This window comes from Myotis myotis, unplaced genomic scaffold (assembly GCF_014108235.1).
Source record: "Myotis myotis isolate mMyoMyo1 unplaced genomic scaffold, mMyoMyo1.p scaffold_m19_p_3, whole genome shotgun sequence".
Lineage (NCBI taxonomy): Eukaryota > Metazoa > Chordata > Mammalia > Chiroptera > Vespertilionidae > Myotis > Myotis myotis.
The window spans coordinates 146,391,243-146,412,723 of NW_023416335.1; the positions used below are offsets into that span (position 1 = coordinate 146,391,243).

Below are 21,481 nucleotides of genomic sequence, written 5' to 3' on the forward strand. Positions count from 1 at the left end.
ATTAAAATACATTTCATTTTTGAAATTGAGTTATCAGCTGTTAAAGTCTGCACACATTGTTGGGGACACCCTGAATATTTTTATTTTTACTGGCAACTTGTTTCTTCTTTTTTAAAAAATGTTTCCTTGATACATTCAATTGCGATTTAGCCCATCCAAAGCAGATCATGGAGAAGGATGCTAACGTCCCCTCGAAACCACGGCATGATGGTCCTGCAGCGTCTCCCCAGGACTTTCAATGCTGCCTCACATGGTAAGAGCATCGGCTGCCTTGTCCAGTTACTTGTCACCAATGATAGCAAGCCAGCTCTGATTCCTCCAACTCAAATTTGCTGGCACTAAGTGGATCCAGTAGGCCAGAAATAATTCATGTGCTTTCTTTCCCATTTAGGAGGAAATAAAAGTGGAGAGGGAATTTACTCGGACCTCCCTAATTATAATGAAGGCCCTGACATTATGGATCCAGTGGAAAATTACCAAAACTAATTTCCTAGGACGTGTTCTGGGGACTGACTCTTACTAAAATGCTCTGACTTCTGTCCTCTGTCGTCATGGTGAAGCCAGGACAGAGTGGGCAAAAGTAGATTTATAGTTGTAAGTATGTGAAACAGTTTATTCTTATATAATTATTTATTACTTGTTTGTATGAAAACTGTAAACCTATTTTCCCCACCGCTGTATAAATATGCTCAAAAAATAACCTATTTTCTGAAAATGTCCTTTGCCATGCAAGTGAATGATCTTTGTGAGTTCATTTTAACCACAATGTGCACCCAGATGCCTGAGGGACTCTTTCTAAATACACACACCCAGGTGCCACATAGAAGCTTGTTTGTATTCATGAGATGGGCATAAGGCTGAGACATTTTGAAGAGCTTTCCCAACTGATGCCCATTATTGGTTAAAAACTATTTTATAATTGAACCTAATTTAATTAATCAACTCTGTCCCCTTATTATTGACAATTTTCTTTTTTTAAGATTTTTTAAATTGATTTTTAGAGAGAGAAATGGAGAGGGAGAGATAGAAACATCAATGATGAGAGAGAATCATTGATTGGCTGCCTCCTGCACGCCCCCTACCAGGGATTAAGCCCAAAACCCGAAATCCAGGCATGTGCCCTGAACCGGGAATTAGACTGGCAACCTTTCGGTGCATAGGAGGACACTCGACCAGCTGAGCCACACTGGCCAGGGCATTACTGACCATTTTAAATGGGACCCACGACCTCAGCAGAAATGTAACTTTCCAGCTGTGATGAAAAACGATGAAACTGGCTTGCCACCAAGATTACTCATGAGACTTTGTGGGGGAAGTGGCAACTGCTTCAAATCGATTACACAAGAAGCTTCTACCCACTCGTTGCGACTGGCTTTGGGGTGAGGGTACATAGGCACAGCGTGCGCACGTTTTCCGAAAGGACACGGAGGGCAGTGTGAAAAGGACACACGCACAGGCCAACAACAGGGAGGCCTTTGTGAAATGAGAGCTGTTCCCTAGCTTAGAGCGGGCCCCTCATGGAAGCTTCGTCTCTCACCATCGCCGCCTTCTCACTCTGTGCTCCCATCGTACTGAACCCTTTGCCCTTCACAGAACATGTTCTGGTCTGTCTCGTCTCTGGAACCCACACAGGCTTCTCCCTTCACCTGAACCTCCCGCCCTCCCCCTCCTCCTCCCACTGGCCTTACACTCAGTGTCAGATTTACCTTTGCTACGAACACACAGCGACTGGGCCCCATGTTGTGTCCACTGCCGATGCTCCAGCACAGACAGGAACTCAGTACAGTGGGGCCTTGCCTTACGAGTGTCCCGACTAACGAGTTTTTCGAGATACGAGCCATCTCTTGGCCGATGTTTTGCTTTGAGTTGCGAGCTAAAATTCGGGTTACGAGCCAGCTTCCGATACCCCACCGCTAGATGGCGCAGCGAACGTCACAGTGAACGCCACAACATCAGCCCAGCATCACGTGTCTCACTCATTCACTGTTGATTTGACATACAAGTAATTGGAGTTACGAGCTCCGTCACGGAACGAATTAAACTCATAAGTCAAGGCCCCACTGTATATATTTGCTGACTAAATAAATGAATATATTCTTACAAGGGCAGTTCATGCTGTGAGGCACTGAGAGGCCGTAGCATTGTTCTCTAATGAGACCGAAGAGAGTGACCAACTTCCAGGTTATTTTTTTTTTTTTTATCCAAGGTTTCTCTCAGAAAATAAGGAGACAAAGGTCCAAATCCCCGTATTAGGAAACGCCCATGACAAGGCAGGTGAATTAAGCAAAGAAACACTAGTGTTGAAAGTCCCCAGGGCAGTGGGATAGTGGTTCATTTGTACTCAGCCAACTGGTTTCCACTCTGGTTAGGTCCTTTCCCCTTTGGGAGGAGACCGGCTCAGGAGAGAGGTGGATGGATGGATGCCCCTTCAGTCGCCCTCACTCGCTAGGAAGCCCTGGGACCCTGCAGACCACAACTGCAAGCTCCCAGGTCACTTGTAGGTCTGAAAGTAAGTGAGCCCACAGCCCTGGGGAGCAGCCAGGCAGTGCAATGGATCTCCTGTCTTCAGGAACTACAGCTTGTCCTCGGTCAATGACACTGAGAAGGGGTGCCTAAGCCTGGTGGCAAAGAACGCTGGGAGAAGTTGAAACAGGCTCTTATTTCTTTCCCAGTGAGAGTCACAGACTTGAAAATCTCTCCTTGCGGCATCTGATGTTGCATGGACTGACATTTTATAATCAGATCATGGGAATAAAACAGCCTGTAATTGAGCATTATGAAAATGATTGCCAAAGGGAGAAACACTGTCTGCAGCCAATGGGTGTGTCTGACAATTGTTTGGGCTTTGGATAAACTCGGCTTTAGATCTTTGTCCAGGAGTTTGTTTTGTGGGTAGTTCTCCAGGCCCTGACATGGACTTAAGAAAACAGGATCTCCAAACCAGAAAAGCAGGCTGCTGAGACGGTGTGGAAGCTCAGCCCTCCAGCTGAAGGTCTACCAGGCCCCCGGAGGAGCGTTTTGCATATTCCTCTTGCAAAGAGGACACGTCGTGGGTTCATTTCCCTGGGTTTGTGTTTTGACCTCTGTTTTACATGGGGAGAACACAGCTTTATAAAACTGTTTAAAATGATGTTTCATGGTCGCCTTATGTGTGCTGTAGAATCCTGGCTTTATTTATCTCTGTTTGGGTGGAATTTTCTGTGGAAGGGCTTGAGTCCTTCCGCTGAGACAAGTTTCCAGTTGAACTAGCACATGTCACAGTTTGTTGCAATTCTTCGATTTCTTGTCTTCCCTGGGGGAGGTGTGAGCTCCTTTTGACAGCAGTCACTGTGTCTTGTGACTCCCCAGGGCCAACTAAATACCTGGCACATGTCGCTTAATATTCAATTAATGGACAGAATCAATAGTTCTTTATCAAGCAGCTATGGTGTCTGACCATGTTTCTAGGTGCACCATTAGATAAAACTATTAGATAAGGCAGAAAGGGGCTCAGAGAGCACATTTTCTAGTGGGGAAAACTGGCCCCAACAACAAGTAAACCACAAGTAAATAATATAGTTTTAAGTTGCAATTAGCACTAGGAAGGAAGCCAACAAGGCACTGAAATAGGAGATAATTGTCCCTGTCTTAAGGCACTGCTACAGCTTTGGCCCATTAGTTTTATTTTTTAGAGCCCTGGGAAGGAATAAAGTGGCCTCAAGTGGAAAGTTATAGTCTCATTCTGAGAAAGACAGGCAACTGAATATAAAACTGGGCCCAACAATTCACAGGAGAAATCCCAGTAGCTAACATAAGAAAGACATGCACAGCTTTATTACTTGTCAGAGAAAGGCAAATTTAAAAAGTACAGTATCACTTTACCCCAATCAGATTGCAAAATTTAGAAAGTCTGGTAATGTCAGGTGTTGAGTATGTAGAGAAGCAGTAAGCCTCGTGCACTGCTGTTACGAGTTAGAACTGACCAACTCTCTGGCATGTTTTCCATAGAAAACCTCCCACCCAGAGTCACACGGGGGCCTGTGTGAGAACACTCATAGCTGCATAGTTGTGGTCAAGGGATCCGCTTGAGAAGGAGAAGGAAAAGACACAAGCCAAGGAATTCCATGCATCAGACTATGAGCAGAAGTTCATAATTCAAAGACATTTGAATCATATTCCAGAAAGCCCAGACATCTAAGGGTATATACGAAACCCATTAGAGTGGCTCCATTGCTGTGGAGGGTTGAGTGAAAGAGGAGATGAGGATAAGGGGTGGGCTGGGGAATGCAATAAAGTAAAAGAGCAGTAAAATGAGGACTGTGGTATGTTCGCTCTAGCTTCAACAATAAAGACAAATCCTCTCGGGGGAAGGATGAAGGGGATTTTGCACCTTGAGAGACACCACTTTTGTGGAAAGTTTCTTTACTCTTTAGCTCTCTCCTCAGTGTGAGTAGCTGGAAGGTGCAGTGGTGCAATGAACAGCCGAGGCAGAGTCCAGTAGCCCACGTGTTTGCAGGTGAAGTCCAAGCAAGCTAAGCGACTTACTGGGAGGAAGTGACGCTGACATAGGTGTCAGGCTTCACAGATCAAGTGAAGTTAGCATTGATCAGAAAGGAACTGAATTATACTTAAAGACTTTACTTCTTTAAAGATTACTCGAAAATAGTATTCTCTTTGAAAACTTTGGCATAAATTCAGCTATTTTGTGAAATTCCAGGTCCTAGTCCACAGACCTATCTGATTGACAAAGCATTGTCACCACCTGCTGACACCATATTTATTTATTTATTTATTCAAATTTTGTTTTATTGCTTAAAGTATTACAAAGAGTATTATATTTGTCTCCTTTTTTCCCCTTCTTGACATTCCCCAGGCTTCCCCTATCCCCCACTGTCTTATGTCCATTGGTTATGCTTATATGCATGCATACAAGTCCTTCGGTTGATCTCTTACCCCCATCCCTCCTGCCTCCCAACCCTCCCCAGCCTTCCCACTGTAGTTTGACAGTCTGTTCAATGCTGCTCTGACTCTGTATATATTTTTGTTCATCAGTTTATAAAGGTCTTTATTATCCATAAATGAGTGAGATCATGTGGTATTTTTCCTTCATTGACTGGCTTATTTCACTAGGCATAATGCTCTCCAGTTCCATCCATGCTGTTGCAAATGGTAAGAATTCCTTCTTTTTTACAGCAGCATAGTATTCCATTGTGTAGATGTACCACAGTTTTCTAATCCATTCATCTGCTGATGGGCACTTAGGCTGTTTCCAGATCTTAGCTATGGTGAATTGTGCTGCTATGAACATAGGGGTGCATATATCCTTTCTGATTGGTGTTTCTGGTTTCTTGGGATATATTCCTAGAAGTGGGATCAATGGGTCAAATGGGAGTTCCATTTTCAGTTTTTTGAGGAAACTCCCTACTGTCTTCCATAGTGGCTGCACCAGTCTGCATTCCCACCAGCAGTGCACGAGTGTTCCCTTTTCTCCACATCCTCTCCAGCACTTGTTTGTTGATGATAGCCAGTCTGACAGGTGTGAGATGGTACCTCATTGTTGTTTTGATTTGCATCTCTCAGATGCTTAGTGACTTTGAGCATATTTTCATATGTCTCTTGGCTTTCTGAATGTCCTCTTTTGAAAGGTGTCTATTTAGGTCCTTTGCCCATTTTTTGATTGGATTGTTTTTCTTCCTTTTGTTAAGTTGTATGAGTTCCCTATAAATGTTGGAGATTAAACCCTTATCAATGATAACATTGGCAAATATGTTCTCCCATGCAGTGGGCTTTCTTGTTGTTTTGTTGATGGTTTCATTTGCTGTGCAGAAGCTTTTTATTTTGATGTAGTCCCACTTGTTTATTTTCTCTTTAGTTTCCAATGCCCTAGGAGCAGTATCAGTGAAGAAATTCGTTCGGCATATGTCCGAGATTTTGTTGCCTTTGGATTCCTCTAGTATTTTTATGGTTTCCCGTCTTACATTTAAGTTCTTTATCCATTTTGAGTTTATTTTTCTGTATGGTATAAGTTGGTGGTCTAGTTTCTTTTTTTTTTTTTTTTTTTGCATGTATCTGTCCAATTTTCCCAACACCATTTATTGAGGAGACTGTCTTGACTCCACTGTATGTTCTTGCCTCCTGTGTCAAATATTAATTGAGCATATTGGTTTGGGTCGAACAGTGGCTTTGTAATACAGCTTGATATCTGGTATTGCGATCCCACCTACTTTGTTCCTCTTTCTCAAGATCGCTGCAGCTATTCGGGGTCTTTTTTTTATTCCAGATGAATTTTTGGAGCGTTCATTCTAGGTCTGTGAAATATGCCATTGGTATTTTAATGGGAAGTGCGTTGAATTTATAGATTGCTTTGGATAGTATGGACATTTTAATGATGTCCATGAACATGGTATGTTCTTCCATCTGTTTATGTCTTCCTCTCTCTCTTTTTTCAATGTCCTGTAGTTTTCTGAGTAGAGGTCTTTTGCCATTTTAGTTAAGTTTATGCCGGGAGCTGGTCTATCCTTGCTGTTTCAAGGGACCTGGCATATATGGCATACTGTTCTTAATATGTTTGCTCACCTTCTTGGCACTATGTGTTTTAACCAAGGTCACCTCTCTGAGAAAGGTTGTTTCCCCAGGTAGGGATTTTCCCCTGAAGTTAGGGAGGGAATAAAACCCCTTAACTAAGTGCCAGGCGGGTAATTAATCACTTTAACTATGAACAATCATGCTTAAGCTACATAATCTTTACTCCCTGGAATGGAGATAAGAAACACCCTAACCTTTGGAATAGAGATTGATAGGATTGGAATCAACTGGTATAAATACAGATGTAACAAGACAACAGGACACAGAACCTAGACTCAGAACCTACACAGAACCTAGACACAGAACCTACACAGAACCTAGAGACCGAAGAACTTCGCTGGAGAGAACATGGCAAAAAATCCTGGACAGAAACTGGCCACAGAACCTAGAGACAGAACCTAGCGAGAGAACATGGCAAAAGATCCTGGACAGAAACTGGCCACAGAACCTAGAGACAGAACCTGGCTACAGAACCTGGATAGAACATGGCAAGAGAACCTGACTAGAACCTGGTGACTGAACCTGGCTGGAGAACCTGGACAGAACCTGGCTGGAGAACCTAGCGAGGGAACATGGCTACAGAACCTGGCTGGAGAACCTGGAGAACCTGGCTGGAGAACCTAGCAAGAGAACCTGGACACAGAACCTGGCTGGAAATCCTAACCAGAACTTCGCTGGAGATCCTGACCAGAACTTGGCTAGAGATCCTGGCTAGGCTGCTGATCAACTGAACGCAGTCTCTGTGTCATTCCTTCTTCGCCGACTCCATCCACACCTTTGGGGACCCCTGGACCTGCTGGGGTTGGACCCCAGCAAGTTTATTCCTAGATATCTTAATTTTTTTGGTATGATGATGAATGGGATTGCTTTTTTAGTCTCTCTTTCTGTAAGTTCACTATTGGTGTATAGAAATGCCATAGATTTCTTGGCGTTAATTTTGTATCCTGCTACATTGCCGAATTCATTTATCAAGTCTAATAGTTTTTTGATGGAGTCTTTAGGGTTTTTTATGTACAATATTATGTCGTCTGCGAATAAGGACAGTTTTACTTCTTCTTTTCCAATTTGGATGCCTTTTATTTCTTCTTCTTGTCTAATTGCAATGGCTAATACTTCCAGTACTATGTTGAACAGGAGTGGTGAGAGTGGGCATCCCTGTCTTGTTCCTGTTCTTAAGGGAAATGGTTTTAGTTTTTGCCCATTGAGTATGATGTTGGCTGTGGGCCTGTCATATATGGCTTTTATTATGTTGAGGTATGATGCTTCTACTCCCACCTTGCTGAGAGTTTTTATCAAAAATGGGTGTTGGATTTTGTCAAATGCTTTTTCTGCATCAATTGATATGACCATGTGGTTTTTTTCTTTCAATTTGTTTATGTGATGTATCACGTTTATTGATTTGCAGATATTGTACCATCCTTGCATCCCTGGGATAAATCCTACTTGGTCATGGTGTATGATCTTTCTGATGTACTGCTGGATCCGATTTGCTAAGATTTTGTTGAGGATTTTGGCATCTATGTTCATGAGGGATATTGGCCTGTAATTCTCTTTCATTGTGTTGTCTTTATCTGGTTTTGGTATGAGGGTGATGCTAGCTTCATAGAATGAGCTTGGAAGTATTCCTTCCTCTTGAATTTTTTTGAAAAGTCTGAGGAGAATAGGTTTTAGTTCTTCCTTGAATGTTTGGTAAAACTCCCCTGTGAAGCCGTCTGGCCCTGGGCTTTTGTTTGCTGGAAGCTTTTTGATGACTGCTGCTGACACCATATTTAAATTGTAGTTTCAGTGTCTGAACAATGACTTCTTTTCCCAACATTTTATTACAAAAACTAGAGGCCCAGTGCATGGATTCGTTCACTGGTGGGGTCCCTAGGCCTGGCCTACACCCTCTCGCAATCCGGGACCCCTCAGGGGATGTCAGACTGTTGGTTTCAGCCTAATCCCCACAGGCCAGGCCGAGGGACCCCACCAGTGCACAGATTCGTATGCATGAAAGATCTTTGGTTAATCTCTTCCCGCCCTCCTCCCTCCCCCATTCTCTCTGAGATTCATTAGTCTGTTCCATGTTTCCATGTCTATGCATTGAGCGTCTGCCCCTTGGTGGTCAGTGTGCATCATAGCTATCGGTCAAACAGTTGAATGGTCACTTAGGCTTTTATATACATAGATTATCCAGCATACAGAAAATTTTAAGAAAATGTAAACACTCATATACCCACCAGCAGCCAGAGGGAGTACCTTTTTCTAATTACTAAAAGGACGTGACACACCCTCACAGTGGCCCTGAGTCTCACAAAGTGAACCCAAGTGAGGTGGAGACTTCAGATAAGGTGGTCAGGGGAGGTCTTGGTGCTGAGATTCAGCTGATGAGTCTTTAGGACAGAGACACATATCCCCAGCTTGTTACTGCCTGGGCGTAGTTTGCTCTTCAGGTGACAAATGAGCCCGGCTGTCTGGAACAAGAATGCCTCCCCCTACTTTCCCAGGGTCTGCATTTGCCTTCTTAGGAATGAACTTGGGTTGTAGCCTCTCCTGGGGGAAGTGAGGAATGGCCCTTGGAACTCCTGTTGCTAATATTCCCAACTGTCCCCATTCAACTCAACTGGGAATGGGAAGATACGGGGCCAGGCGGAGAACTAATCATTTTACTGAACAATGAGAGTCATGAGGCCCCGGGCAGACATTACCTACATTGAAAACACAGAAATCTCTTTCCTGCATGCTGTAGGGGAGGGTCACAGCCAGACTGATATAACTGCTACCTGACAAGTAACCCCAAGAGCCCGCCTTGGCAGCCTGGTGGCACACTCCCAAGGCTGTATCCTGAGACTGGCAGCTGCACCGACTCTCTTCTCTCAGCCCAGGAAGCTTATGAAGATGTAAGAGTGAGGTGACTTTATTATATGAATACCAGTGGATCTAGTTTTTATTTTAAGTAAATATAAAAGATTTAAGTAAGTTATTTGAAAACTTCAGTACTTTACAAAAATAAATTTCTCATGATACACCTCTCAAGTGAAGTGATAGTCCAGGTTTGAGAGAGACAAAAAAAAAAAATTTTTATTTTATTGAAGACATGAGCCTGGGAAGCAGGAGGGAGGAACCCGGCTTCTGCCACTCAGCCATCGCAGCCTAGGGCAGAGCAGGCCATCCAGATCCCATTATCTAAGTATTTGCTGTCTGAGAACTTGCAGACAGAAGACTATGGAAGGGCCTACCATGAAAATGCCCCTTCTAGTTTGCTACTCCAATGCGGCCTGTTGACCAGCAGGGTTGGTGCAAGTGCCATCACCTGGAGGCCGGTGAGAAGGACCTTGAGTCACACCCCATTCGTGCTGAATCAGAATCTGGTCAGATCCCCCACTGACTCATATGTGCTTTGAAATTGTCTTGCTCAAACATCTCTCCCAATGGCTATAAAATTCCCCTGTCAATCAGTCTCCCCTCCCAGCATCAAATATAATAATGCAACATAAAGCTAACCAGCAGCCGAGTGAATTGGCAAAGTTCGCAAAAGATGCGGGATTGCACAGAATTAACAGACGTGATCAGTGAGGGGAAAGGCAGCCCTGGACCCCTGAACAAGGGAAGAGGAGTGAATCCGCAAGCATGGTCACATTCCCTCAAAAGACAACTCTGTGAATATCTGGGAATGAAGACAGGCTCCCGGAGAAAATGAGGAGGCTCATGAACATCTTTGAAAAATGACCCACTTTATGACTGTGCCGGGGAAGTCAAACACATACAATTTTGTTGAAAAACTGTACTAAAAAAAAATCAACACTTAACACTCCTGCCACTCTAAGGAGGAGCACATTGTTTTAATGATAACTTCAATGCTATGTGACATGTTACTTTTGTGAGTTTTAGTTCAGTTTCTCAAGACAAAGTCTAATCCAAGTGTCACTATTTCTTGTGATTTCAGTCCTTGTTTTATGTGGATTTTCTCAGGGCCAGTTATATTCCTTTTTCTTTTTGCCTCTGGGACTTGGTTGGGGTGCCTATGGCCAGTGTGGGATAATTGACACCAACTTACTCCCCAGGTGGGGGAAGAATTCTTCCTACTCTCCTGTTTCCTGAGTGGATGTTTCGCGCTCTGTGATGTCACATAAGGGGGTTCCCCCTGGTTATAGCTCTAGAGGCAGGTATCTATTCTGTGCTTACCTTATCGAGCATGAGGAAGTTCTCCAGCGTCTCTCCGTTTTCACAGGTGACATCACCAACCTCTCTCACGGCTCTGGGCAGGACCTCTCGCACCTCCTGGGCTATCATTCCTAGACACAAAACACTCCAACAGGTTGAGTCAGGGAAAGACCTTTCTGGAGAAAATCCTCCCAGGCCTACATCAGAAAGGAACACCGACAGCCACAGGCCACAGGGGAAGTCTTGGCAAATAGATGCTTATCCCTTCTCAGCTTTTGCTTTGATCTACAAGCATTTGAAGCAAAGAAGGAATTTTGAGCCATGCATCACTATAGGATTAAGTGGGAGTGCCTTTTCTTTACTTTTCCTTGAGACTAGATGCCAAATGTTGGACGGGGTGAGTAAATACCTTAAAATTTCTTCACATAGAAGCAAGGGTGGGATATTATCTTGTTTTTGTGTTTTTTGTTTTTTTTTGGGTTTTTTTTGCGGGGGGGCGGGGGGGACATTGTTTGTTTTGTTAGTTTGTTTTCTTTTCCTGCAGAAGGACTTGCCTCCTAATCTGTTCTTTAGGATTCCGGATTGGAATATAAACACCACTTTGGCCCTTCTCTAACCTAGACCTGTCTACTATGCCATTTTCTCTCTCCATCCCAGGATTGCCCTCAAACAGTTTGAGCTGCCATCTGCCCCTCAACCCTCATCACATGAGCGAGAGGATGCCAGTGAAAAGAAACAATATATTGAAAATAGTCCCCCAGTACCTTGGGGTGCAGGAATGAGATGGGTATTGAATAAAGACAACAGGAATTTCTTTAAGCTTTCCTGTTCTAGTGATTACAGGTTTCACAGAGGAAGAATTAGACCAACAGGATATTTTCAAATGCCATAGCACACAACCTCCAGTTAAAGAATTTGGAATTAAGCCTGGCCAGTATGGCTAAGTGGTTGAGTATCGACCTATGAGCCAGGAGGTCACAGATTGATTTCTGGTCAGGGCACATGTCCTAGCTATGGGCTAGATCCCCAGTAGGGGGCGTGCAGGAGGCAGCCAATCAATGATTCACATCATTGAAGTTTCTATCTCTCTGAAATCCATAGAAATATATTTAAAAAATAATTTGGAATTAAAATTTTAATAGGAGACAATACAAAATTAAAAAGGGAACTTGTGTGTGTACCTGTTTGATGGGCAGTGTTTATTCCCATTGCAGATGCAAACTCAGGTTTGTAGTCATATTCAACAATCCTCATTTGGGCTATTCTTCTCAGCTGTTCATTTGTGTCAACCTAATTGAATTAAAGAAGAGCAGATGTCACCCACTTAGATATTTGCTGTTCAAATCAATGCCCAGGGTGATCCAGAGAGATTAGGCATGTTGAAAATTTGATTGTTTTATCCTGTTGCTCAAATTATTTGAAGAGAAATTTATATTTTTCTCCTTAGAGAAGCCAAAGTTTCAGCTTCCATGTTAGTGACTTCTGTTCACTGATTTGTAAACAGAACCAATTTTACTAGTATGTCTAAATTCTAGGACAAAAGCTCCCTCATTCACTGCTCCTGCCTTCTTCCCTCTGAGAGGCAAACCCTCTTCCTGAGAATGTGGTTGCTCCCTTTGGAGAGAAACAATTGCTGAAAGGATTGAGAAGTACCATTTCCAAATGAACATGCAGCATAAATACCAAACAAATACAGGCCAACCTTGTATTTATAAATTGAAAATGCAATATTTAGTTCAAGTAACAAACTTTGAGGTATGAACATATCCCCTATCGTTTGCTTTTGACCATTTTGCTAGAGAAAATTTCTTGAGGGTGCAGATTGCAAATCCAGGTTGCCCACCAGCTGGGCCCTCCTGACCCAGACTTCCCTCATGGAGATGGCTCCTCCCCAGACCTGCCTGTCGGTGCCGGTGTTTTCTGAGCTCACTGCTCTTGCAGGTTGTTAAAGGCATTCCCAACGGTCACTGCAAACTCCTCAAAAAAATTGCACTGGGTCCCAGCAAAATGAAGACAATGGAGATCATTTTTCCTAAAGCTAAATGTGTTTAATTCAAAGGATTCCCCTTTGAGGGTTTTTATTTAACGAATTGACGGCATAACAAGATTGTTTTTTATTGACCTTGTTCAACAAGTAAAAAGTTGGCGGCTCTTTGTGGGTCCCCTAAATTTTCTTTTAGGATATAACTGGATTATGAAACCAGTGGTCTCTTGACAATTAAAATTATATTGTCTTGACATTCATCCATGTGTTGCAGCAACCAAAATGCTTTGTTGTTGCGGCTGCTGTTTTAAGAAAACCCTGTCATGACCCTCCGCTCCTCTGGACCCACTGTGCCAGGTGAGCAGGGAAGCGCCTCCCATCTCATTAAAGGCTCTTCCCTAGTTGGGCTGATTGGGAAAGCCTGTGGCTCGGCACTTAACTAGCTAAATGGACAAGCTTCACTTCAGGGATTTGTCAGGGAGTATAATTTTGAGCTCACTGTTGTTTTAATAACTGTTCGTACGAAAAACTTGATTCAATGCGTTCATTCATTGTTTTATTCGACTAACATTTACCAATTATCTTCAACACACCATGCACTACACTAAGTGCTGGGACTTCAAAACTGATTGCCTTTTCACCCGAAACTAAACCAAAATAATATTGAATGTAAACTGTAATTTAAAAATAAAATTTAAAAAATTTTAAGAGTTTGTGATCTATACAGGAAGGCAGACTCATCAATACAGATTATATTACACCTAGAGGCCCGATGCACAAAATTTGTGCAAGGGACTCGGCCCCAGCCCCCGTCCACCGCTGCCACAGCCAGGGCCCTCTGCCACCTCTACCACAGCCCCCACCGGCTCTGGCTTTGTCTGGAAAGAAGGACGTCCAGAAGGATGTCCGGTCTAATTAGCATATTATGCTTTTTTATTTTAGATGTGGCATGCAGGGTGGTGATGGAATTGTGAATGGAGAATCATGGCCGATCCAAGTAAGTATCTAAGAATTCTCAGGGGAGCTAAGGAGGGCTTCCTCCCGATGGTGAAGCCCAACAGAGACCTGGGCTCCTTTCAGTTCTCAGCCGTGTTCTGTTCCTTTCACTTCAGGACCTTTGCTCATGCATTTTCCCTGCCTCCATAGCAATTCCTCCCCTTCCCACCTCCTCCCCCAGCGTACATCCCTTCACCAGAGAAGCAGTTTTTGACCCCCAACACTAGGAAGGGGCCCGCTGCTTGTGTGCTAATGGCACCTGTCCTTTCCCTTGGTAGCACTAATCGAGTTATCACCAGGCAGTTGGTTGTGTCACCCTTATTCTCTGTCTTCTCTCTAGGCTATACTCCTGAGGGTGCGGACAGATGAGGCCATGGTTTTCTGTTCATCACCAAATCACCAGTTCCCAGGTAGTAGGTGCTCAACTAATATTTGTTTAATAAATTAACTTTAAGATAGGAGTTAGTTGTGGGAAAATGTAGATAAGGGGGGAACCGAAAAGGGGGTGACTAAGACAGGGGTGCTGGAAGGAGGAACACTATGAGCCAAGTCCCAGTGCAGCAAACCCCCAAGTGATGTCTGCACAATAGAGGCGGGGTTTGACATTACTAGACCATAAAGACAAGGTCAGAGCAGGGAGGGCCTTGCAGACCATGCTGGGAAGGGACAGTCACAATCGCATGCATCTGTCACTGGGAGCTCCTTCATCCATTCAACGAGTATTGAGTAGTGACTATGTTCCAGGTGCTATTCCAGCCACTGGAAATTAAATGAGTGTTTCTTATCTGAAGTTCAAATTTTAATAAAAGTTCTGTTCCTCAGGGTAAGGCCAATGTCTTGTTCATTTCAGGAACTGCCCAGTGCCTAGCAGATGTCTGATGTAATCGGCACACAGAGCTTCATTGCAGAGAAGAAGGGATGAAAGAATAGAGGTGGTGTGATGGCAGAGCAACCCTGACACGAACAGAATTGAAGATGGGGATCAACCAGGAGCCAGCCTGGACCGGCCTTGTGCTAGCCAGGCCCTCCCCAGTTCCCCACGCCCCACACCCTTGGGAGTCCCATGCTTGCTTTGCCTACTTTTTATTATCCCTGGGGTTTGTGCAAGAGTCCACTGGAGACCACCTTCGCTCAGGCTGTCCAGCCTCTGTAAAGCGAAAAGGACCCCTGCTGACTAAGTTGGATCCTTGGAAGCATTTTTCCCAAAGACATATTGCTACACTTAGCGATTAGGTATCAGACAGATTTTTGCCCAAAGAAAATTTTGAGGGTTGGCTTGGGGATCTAAAGACCCATAACAATGTTTCTCTAAGAAAATGCTCTTCTGGTTTCTGGCTCATAGACTTTCTTTCCAAAGCTAAATATAAACTGCCTGGGTTGCATGTGCCTAGCTGTTTTCTGGCGAGCGAGAACCCTGGAGGCCAGGGCTGTGCCCTGTTGGAATCCTCCTGTAGGAACTGTACATGGGAACTGTACACAGACCAACATTTACCGCCACACCTTGCTCCTCATGTGTGTTGAGCAAGAAGGTAGAAACGGAATGACAGTGTTGATCTTGCCCAAAGCAGTTTTGGCAAGTTTTGACCTCGAATGCAAATAGCCATCGCTGTCATGCTACCTCATGCCCAAGGTTTCTATGTCATTAAGTCAGGAACTGCACCACGGAGAAGACGGCGCAGCCCGTGGGAGTCCAGTGGGTTCAGGGAAAGAGATCTCATTGCACATCATTGGCCCTGGCCCCCAGCCGGGACGAGCAGTGGCATCAGACAGGGCTCACCCAGAGCCCAGGAACCGGGGCATTTGCTTGTGGCCTGAGGGGAGAATGCATGTTTACATTCCTCCAGCTCTTCACTCAGTTCTCTTTAAGTGGCTAATTGCTGGTGCAGTGGAGAGAAAAACATTTTGAGCATTTCATCTTGATTTTTTTTCCCTGGCTTTTATTTTTGGGTCTTTTCCTGCCTGTTTCCAGCCTTCACTGCAGAATTTGACAGCTGTATCCAACTTTCAACTTCTTCTTTTTTTTGCATTGACTTTGAAGTTCTTCATGCCCCTTTGATTTTCAGCACACCCTTCCCACCCTAATTTTGTTTCGTTTCCAAGCCTCACTTCCTTGTCCAGGCTGTAATCACATCGGCAAGCACAATGACACTGTGTAGGTCAGTGGTCGGCAAACTGCGGCTCTTTGGCCCCTTGAGTGTGGCTCTTCCACAAAATACCGACTTCTGCGCTGGGCCACAAAGTTTCAATCGCACTGTACGTGCACACCCGCACGTGGTATTTTGTGGAAGAGCCACACTCAAGGGGCCAGAGAGCCATATGTGGCTTGCGAGCCGCAGTTTGCCGACCACTGGTCTAGGTGAGTTAAACTGCTCCTCTTAGACCAGCGGTTCTCAACCTGTGGGTCGCAACCCCTTTGGGGGTTGAACGACCCTTTCACAGGGGTCCCCTAAGACCATCGGAAAATACATATATAATTACATATTGTTTTTGTGATTAATCACTATGCTTTAATTATGTTCAATTTGTAACACTGAAAATACATCCTGCATATCAGATATTTACATTACGATTCATAACAGTAGCAGCATTACAGTTATGAAGTAGCAACGAAAATAATTTTATGGTTGGGGGTCACCACAACATGAGGAACTGTATTAAAGGGTCGTGGCATTAGGAAGGTTGAGAACCACTGTCTTAGACCAACCTCATTTTCCCAGTGCTCCAGTGTCACGGGTTTCAATCACATCTGCTCTGTCTTCTCTGTGTCTTGGATATGCACCCAGGTGAGCACCAGAGATCTGCCCACCAGGACTCTGCGGAGAGCCCCTGTGCTTTACATCTGCCAGCAGCCTACGCCGCCTTGAGCGAGGTGGCCCAGGGCAAGGCAGCAGCCTATCTCCATTTTCCCTGTCACAGTGTTCAGTAACCTGTTTGCCACAGCTCATCCAGTTGCCATGCAACCTGAGAGAATGAAGGGTGCATGCCCCCAGTGTGCATGCAACCAGATCAACCAAGGATCCCTTCCCAGTGCATTTAGAGAAACAAAGTCAGGGAGAGGCGAAGATGAAGCCCACACATGTGTCAGTACCACCATCAACATTACCACTCCCTCTCTTGTCTGTAATAAGCAGCCAATAGAACAGACAAGATTTCCAGCAACATGTATTTTGTAAATGTGGGTAGACCTATTAAGGACAAATACATTATTACGAAATAATTTAATAAATAAATGACATATAATTTGCATCTTTAAAAAAAATTTTTTTTAAAGCCCATGGGTAAAATGAAGCATTTCCTGCCTGCTGGCGTGGCTCAGTGGTTGAGCATCGACCCATGAACCAGGAGTTCACGGCTCGATCCCCAGGGTGGGGCGTGCAGAAGGCAGCTGAGAATCAATGATTCCCCCTCATCACTGATGTTTCTATCTCGCTCTCTCCCTCTCTCTCTGAAATCAATAAAATATATATTTTAAAGAAAAAAAAGATAAGCATTTTTTTTTGTTCACAGAAGAATAAACAGAGGCATAGAACATCTCCGGGCCGCATTTCCTGGACCCGTGGGTGACAGAATCAGGGCTGAATTTCTCGCCTTCCCCGGAGCCTGGGCTGGGCCCTGTGTCCTGTCATGCCACTGCGAGCAGGAAGGGGAAACAGGAATTTCCCTTTGGAGCCAAGGCCGGGGCGGCATTTCACTCTGTGGAGAAGGCTTCCTAGAAGGAACCTGAGAAGATCTAGGGAAGTTTGCTATTTTAAGACACTAATGTTCTTCAAACCAAGGAGCGCCCTTCAAAGCCGTTAGGTAACTAAAGTTCTGGGGATGGCCTGGTGGCAGCAGCAGGGGGCGTGGAGGACCTTCCCCAACTGTCACCTTCCAGTTCCATTGAGAGAAGGCCTGGCGGGGAATTGGATAGCCAATTGCAAGGACAAGCGTGAGTGGGTGTGATCTGAAACACAGACAGTTTTCTCTCCCTAAAAGGCAAGGGCACACTATCAGGGACTGGGATCTGAGAATGTCTGTGAGAACTTTCTAGCCCTAGGAGTTCCCAGCCGGCTAGTAGGTCACGGCTCTCCTAACAGGAGCCGCAGCTCCACAACCAGCATGAAAGTCTGCGGTTCCAGCCGTCCCCTGGACATTCCTTGGCTGGGTTAGAGGACCCAGCGCAGACTCGACGGGGAAAGGAATGCAGTCTGGAAGGATGGCCAGTGATTTACAGATTACAGTCTCCTGTTAACTAAAAAAGAGTTCGGATAGGAGACTTAAAAACACCATCCTGCCACGGCCTCAGAAACGCGTACAGGAGAAGCAGTGTCCGTGAGAAGGGGGGGAAGTGGTTGAAGCAGTGAATGGGAAACAGAATTCAAAGGTGAAAGGTCTGGCATCAGGAGGATCCTGGCATCTTCATCCTAATCCCTTAGGTCTGCAGAGCAGCTGTGATTGTCCCCAAACGATTCAGTACTTCTCTCAATGGGTGAAAAAAATATAAAGGACTCTGCGGGGCCAGGCAGAGAGGCACCGTTTGCATCTCGCAGAGGAAGACACTGAGCTTCCACAAGGCTGAGGGTTTGGCCAGGGTCACGCTGCTGGGTGAGCCCAATGTGGAGGAGCAGCCTCCTGACTTCTAGACCTGATTTCCCATTTCCACAGGCGGCTGCCTCTCCACAGAGGGAGGCAGTCTTGACCCAGCTCTTGCCCATCCCTGTCTTAGTCTTGCCCTTTCCAGTTCACCCAGACCCGGCACTGAGGGCTGAGCAGGAGGAGCTCCCTGGCTGCCCCTGGGAGAAAGCTGAGGAGTGGGGCAGGCTGGCCAGCAGGGCCGGTGCCCGGGCTCTGGGAGGAGGAACCTGGAGGGTCCAGGAGACGTATGGGTGGGACGGGCCTGAGACAGTGCTCAGAGGAGCCGCAGGGGGTGGAGATCTGGAGGTGGGAAGGAAGGGGCAATCTCCAGCAGTTGACAGTGCGTGGAAGGAAGGGCCAGGGCCTGAGGAGAATCACCTGGAGACCCACTGCGTGGGCAGCCAGGGTGATGCTGTCATCGCCCTCTGCTCCGTCAGGTGAGGCCATTCTCTGGGGGAGGCCTGCTTGGCAATTCCAGCAGGGATGCCTACCAGCTGCAGCACGCATCCTTGTTAAGCAGCCGCACAGCACAGGCGACAGGCGGAGATGCCCCCTGCGGGGCATGTCAGAGGCCAGGAGCACCCTGCACACCTGACTCCGGTGTCAGAGGTGTCCCAGGCCGGCCCGCGCTCACCTCCTGGACATTCTGCTTGGCCCGGCTGTCAGAGGGATGCATAATTGTCCCCATCACTTTCATGTTGCCACAGACAACCAGGGCTTCGTCCGGTGCATCTGTGTTTATTCCCACTCGACCATGACAGACAACAGCTTCTGGAACTTGTCCTCGCTGCCATAATGCATCACTGTCATTTTCAAATTGCCCAGGGTTAGAGGCCTGGAAAAAATACATAAATTTGTTACCATTAAAGTCACAGTAGCAGGAATAGACGATCAGTTTATTCCTCACAGCAAAGGAAAACTATGTGTCTAAGCCTGTCATCTGAGACTCATATGTTGGATGGGACATTTTGACATATCCCTATAGCTGTGGCCCCAGGAGAGCCAGGGGCCCCCTAACTGCTCTGCCCGCCAGGAGCAGGAGCTCAGTTGGCCATGGTTTGCAACATCCAGTCTCTATTGCATGCATCTGGAATTGATAATGTGTCAATTGTACTGGGAGAAAGATGAAGAAAAAAACTCACAAAGACTGTCTTTTCAAGGATAATAATAATGATCTTAAAACGAGAATATTACATCAAAAAATATTACAAGGTTATTAAAAATCTCAGATAAATAAAAATACCTTGACTTTAGCTAGCTCTTTTATAGTTTTAAAGCACTTTCATATTTATGATTTCATATGCAATTAACTAGTTAATGACAATACAAATATATTTAATACATCTCAACTATTCCCTAAGCACAAGTAATACCGAAGGAAGAATAACAACTCCATTTGTTGTGTAAATCTACACCCCAATTCTATGAGACATGTACCATTATCCTCATTTTATTGATACTGGGACTCTGAGAGGATAAACAAATTGCCTAAGGCCCCAAAGCTAACAAGCTCCAGAGCTGGAATTATAATTCCTTTGATTGTTAAATAATGACTTGAACTTGGCCTTTTTATGCTGTCGCCTAGAAGCAGTAGCCCTGGTTGAATGTGGTCTTCAAAGAAAATCCAAGTGAGACTTTAGACAAAGTTCTGAAGATTTTACTCTTAAATAAAATTCTTTGTTGAAGAATTTCCCACTGTACTGCCTTCCCCCTTGCCCAGTTCCCTGCAGCCACTGAATATATTCCAAACATCTTTAAGTAGAGATCTCTGAATCCATCAAAATCTTCTCAACAAAATTTATTTGCTTTTGAAATTATGACCTATCCTTCTAAATCTGACTTTTGTGTGTTGGAGGCAGGTTGTCAGAAATTCAGACAAAACAGTAGGGACCCTGATCATCAGCACAAATGCAAAGTCTTCACTTTGTGCCTTTCTGGGGGTCTACGGGAGACACTGGAAGTCAACACCTGAGCGTGTGCAGATTTTCTCTGAAGAGTACCTGAGAAACCAAAAACAATGGTTTCCTCAAGGATGGGGACTGGGAGACGTGGAGACTGGGGTGGAGGGAATTTGCTGTTCACTATGTGCTTTCAGTATGATTTGAATGCTTTTACCATGTGCATGTGTTACCAATTTAAAAATAAATAATTACAAGAAACCATAAGGTGTAGTGCTTTGTTTGGGTTCAGGTAAAGAACATTTAGGTGTCTTCAACTTCCTGCTTCCTCTTCCCTGTCTGACCCCTGAGCTGCTGGGAAGACTCAACCATTGACACTTGATAGACAACAGCAATGAAAGAATTTAAAGTAGCAACGTTGAAGATTATTTTGTGTGAATTCACTTGAACAAAGAGCTTTTCTGCAAAATCCCTAGAGCCCCCTTGGCTGTGAATGGCAAATTGGCTTTGACTCAAATCCTTTTAGAGCAAGCAATCAACTAAATCCAAAGGTATCCCATACAAAATGTTGATGTGTTTTGCTCTACTCAGAACATAATGAGCCAGCCACTTCAAGGAAACAGAATAGGACAGTGATGGATTTTTGTTTTCTTAATGAGCATTGGGATAATTGTTATCATGTTGGTAACTGTTACTGGAACAGCAGATATAGTAGGTTTAATTTTTTGGAACTATTACAACAATCTCACTTGGCTTTCATTGGATGACGACTAAAATATGTTCAGATTATTTTGGGATGGGCCAAAGAGAGCCAACGATTGACCTCTTGGTTCATGTGTCAATGCTCAACCACTGAGTCACATCAGCCTTACTTACATGTTCTAAATATAGAACCTTAAGGAGGAGTCCTCATCCCTAATGGAAATCTATATATATAGATATAAAAGGCTAATATGCAAAGTGTCCCCTCTGGAGTTTGACCAGGAGAAGGGGAGTTCGATCACTCACTATGACGTGCACTAGCCATCAGGGGGTGGCGCAGAATGTGGCGGGCAACCAGTGGCAGAGGCAGGGCACTGAGAGAGCAAGGGAACCTGATTGGCCAGGCCTAGGGACCCTACCCATGCACGAATTTTGTGCACCATGCCTCTAGTGTTATTATAAAGTTTGTGCACTTGTTTTCCTTATCTGGTACCCAGAATCTTAATGTGTCAAAGCAAACTATAATGGAATCATAGAAAAATGTGCTGTAATTATGAAGCTCTATTCATATGTGGCTTAG

General features: G+C 44.8%; 1 protein-coding gene across 1 annotated transcript in view; it reads right to left on the minus strand.

The window, feature by feature from the left end:
* Positions 1–21,481, minus strand: part of MYRFL (myelin regulatory factor like) — a 116,336-nt gene that overhangs the window by 26,558 nt on the left and 68,297 nt on the right. Inside the window, exons 11-13 of the mRNA XM_036298975.1 lie at positions 18,936–19,136; positions 11,889–11,997; positions 10,729–10,838 (exon numbers count right to left, since the gene is read on the minus strand). Coding sequence (XP_036154868.1) covers positions 10,729–10,838; positions 11,889–11,997; positions 18,936–19,136 — 420 coding nt within the window. The remainder of the gene's footprint in view (positions 1–10,728; positions 10,839–11,888; positions 11,998–18,935; positions 19,137–21,481) is intronic.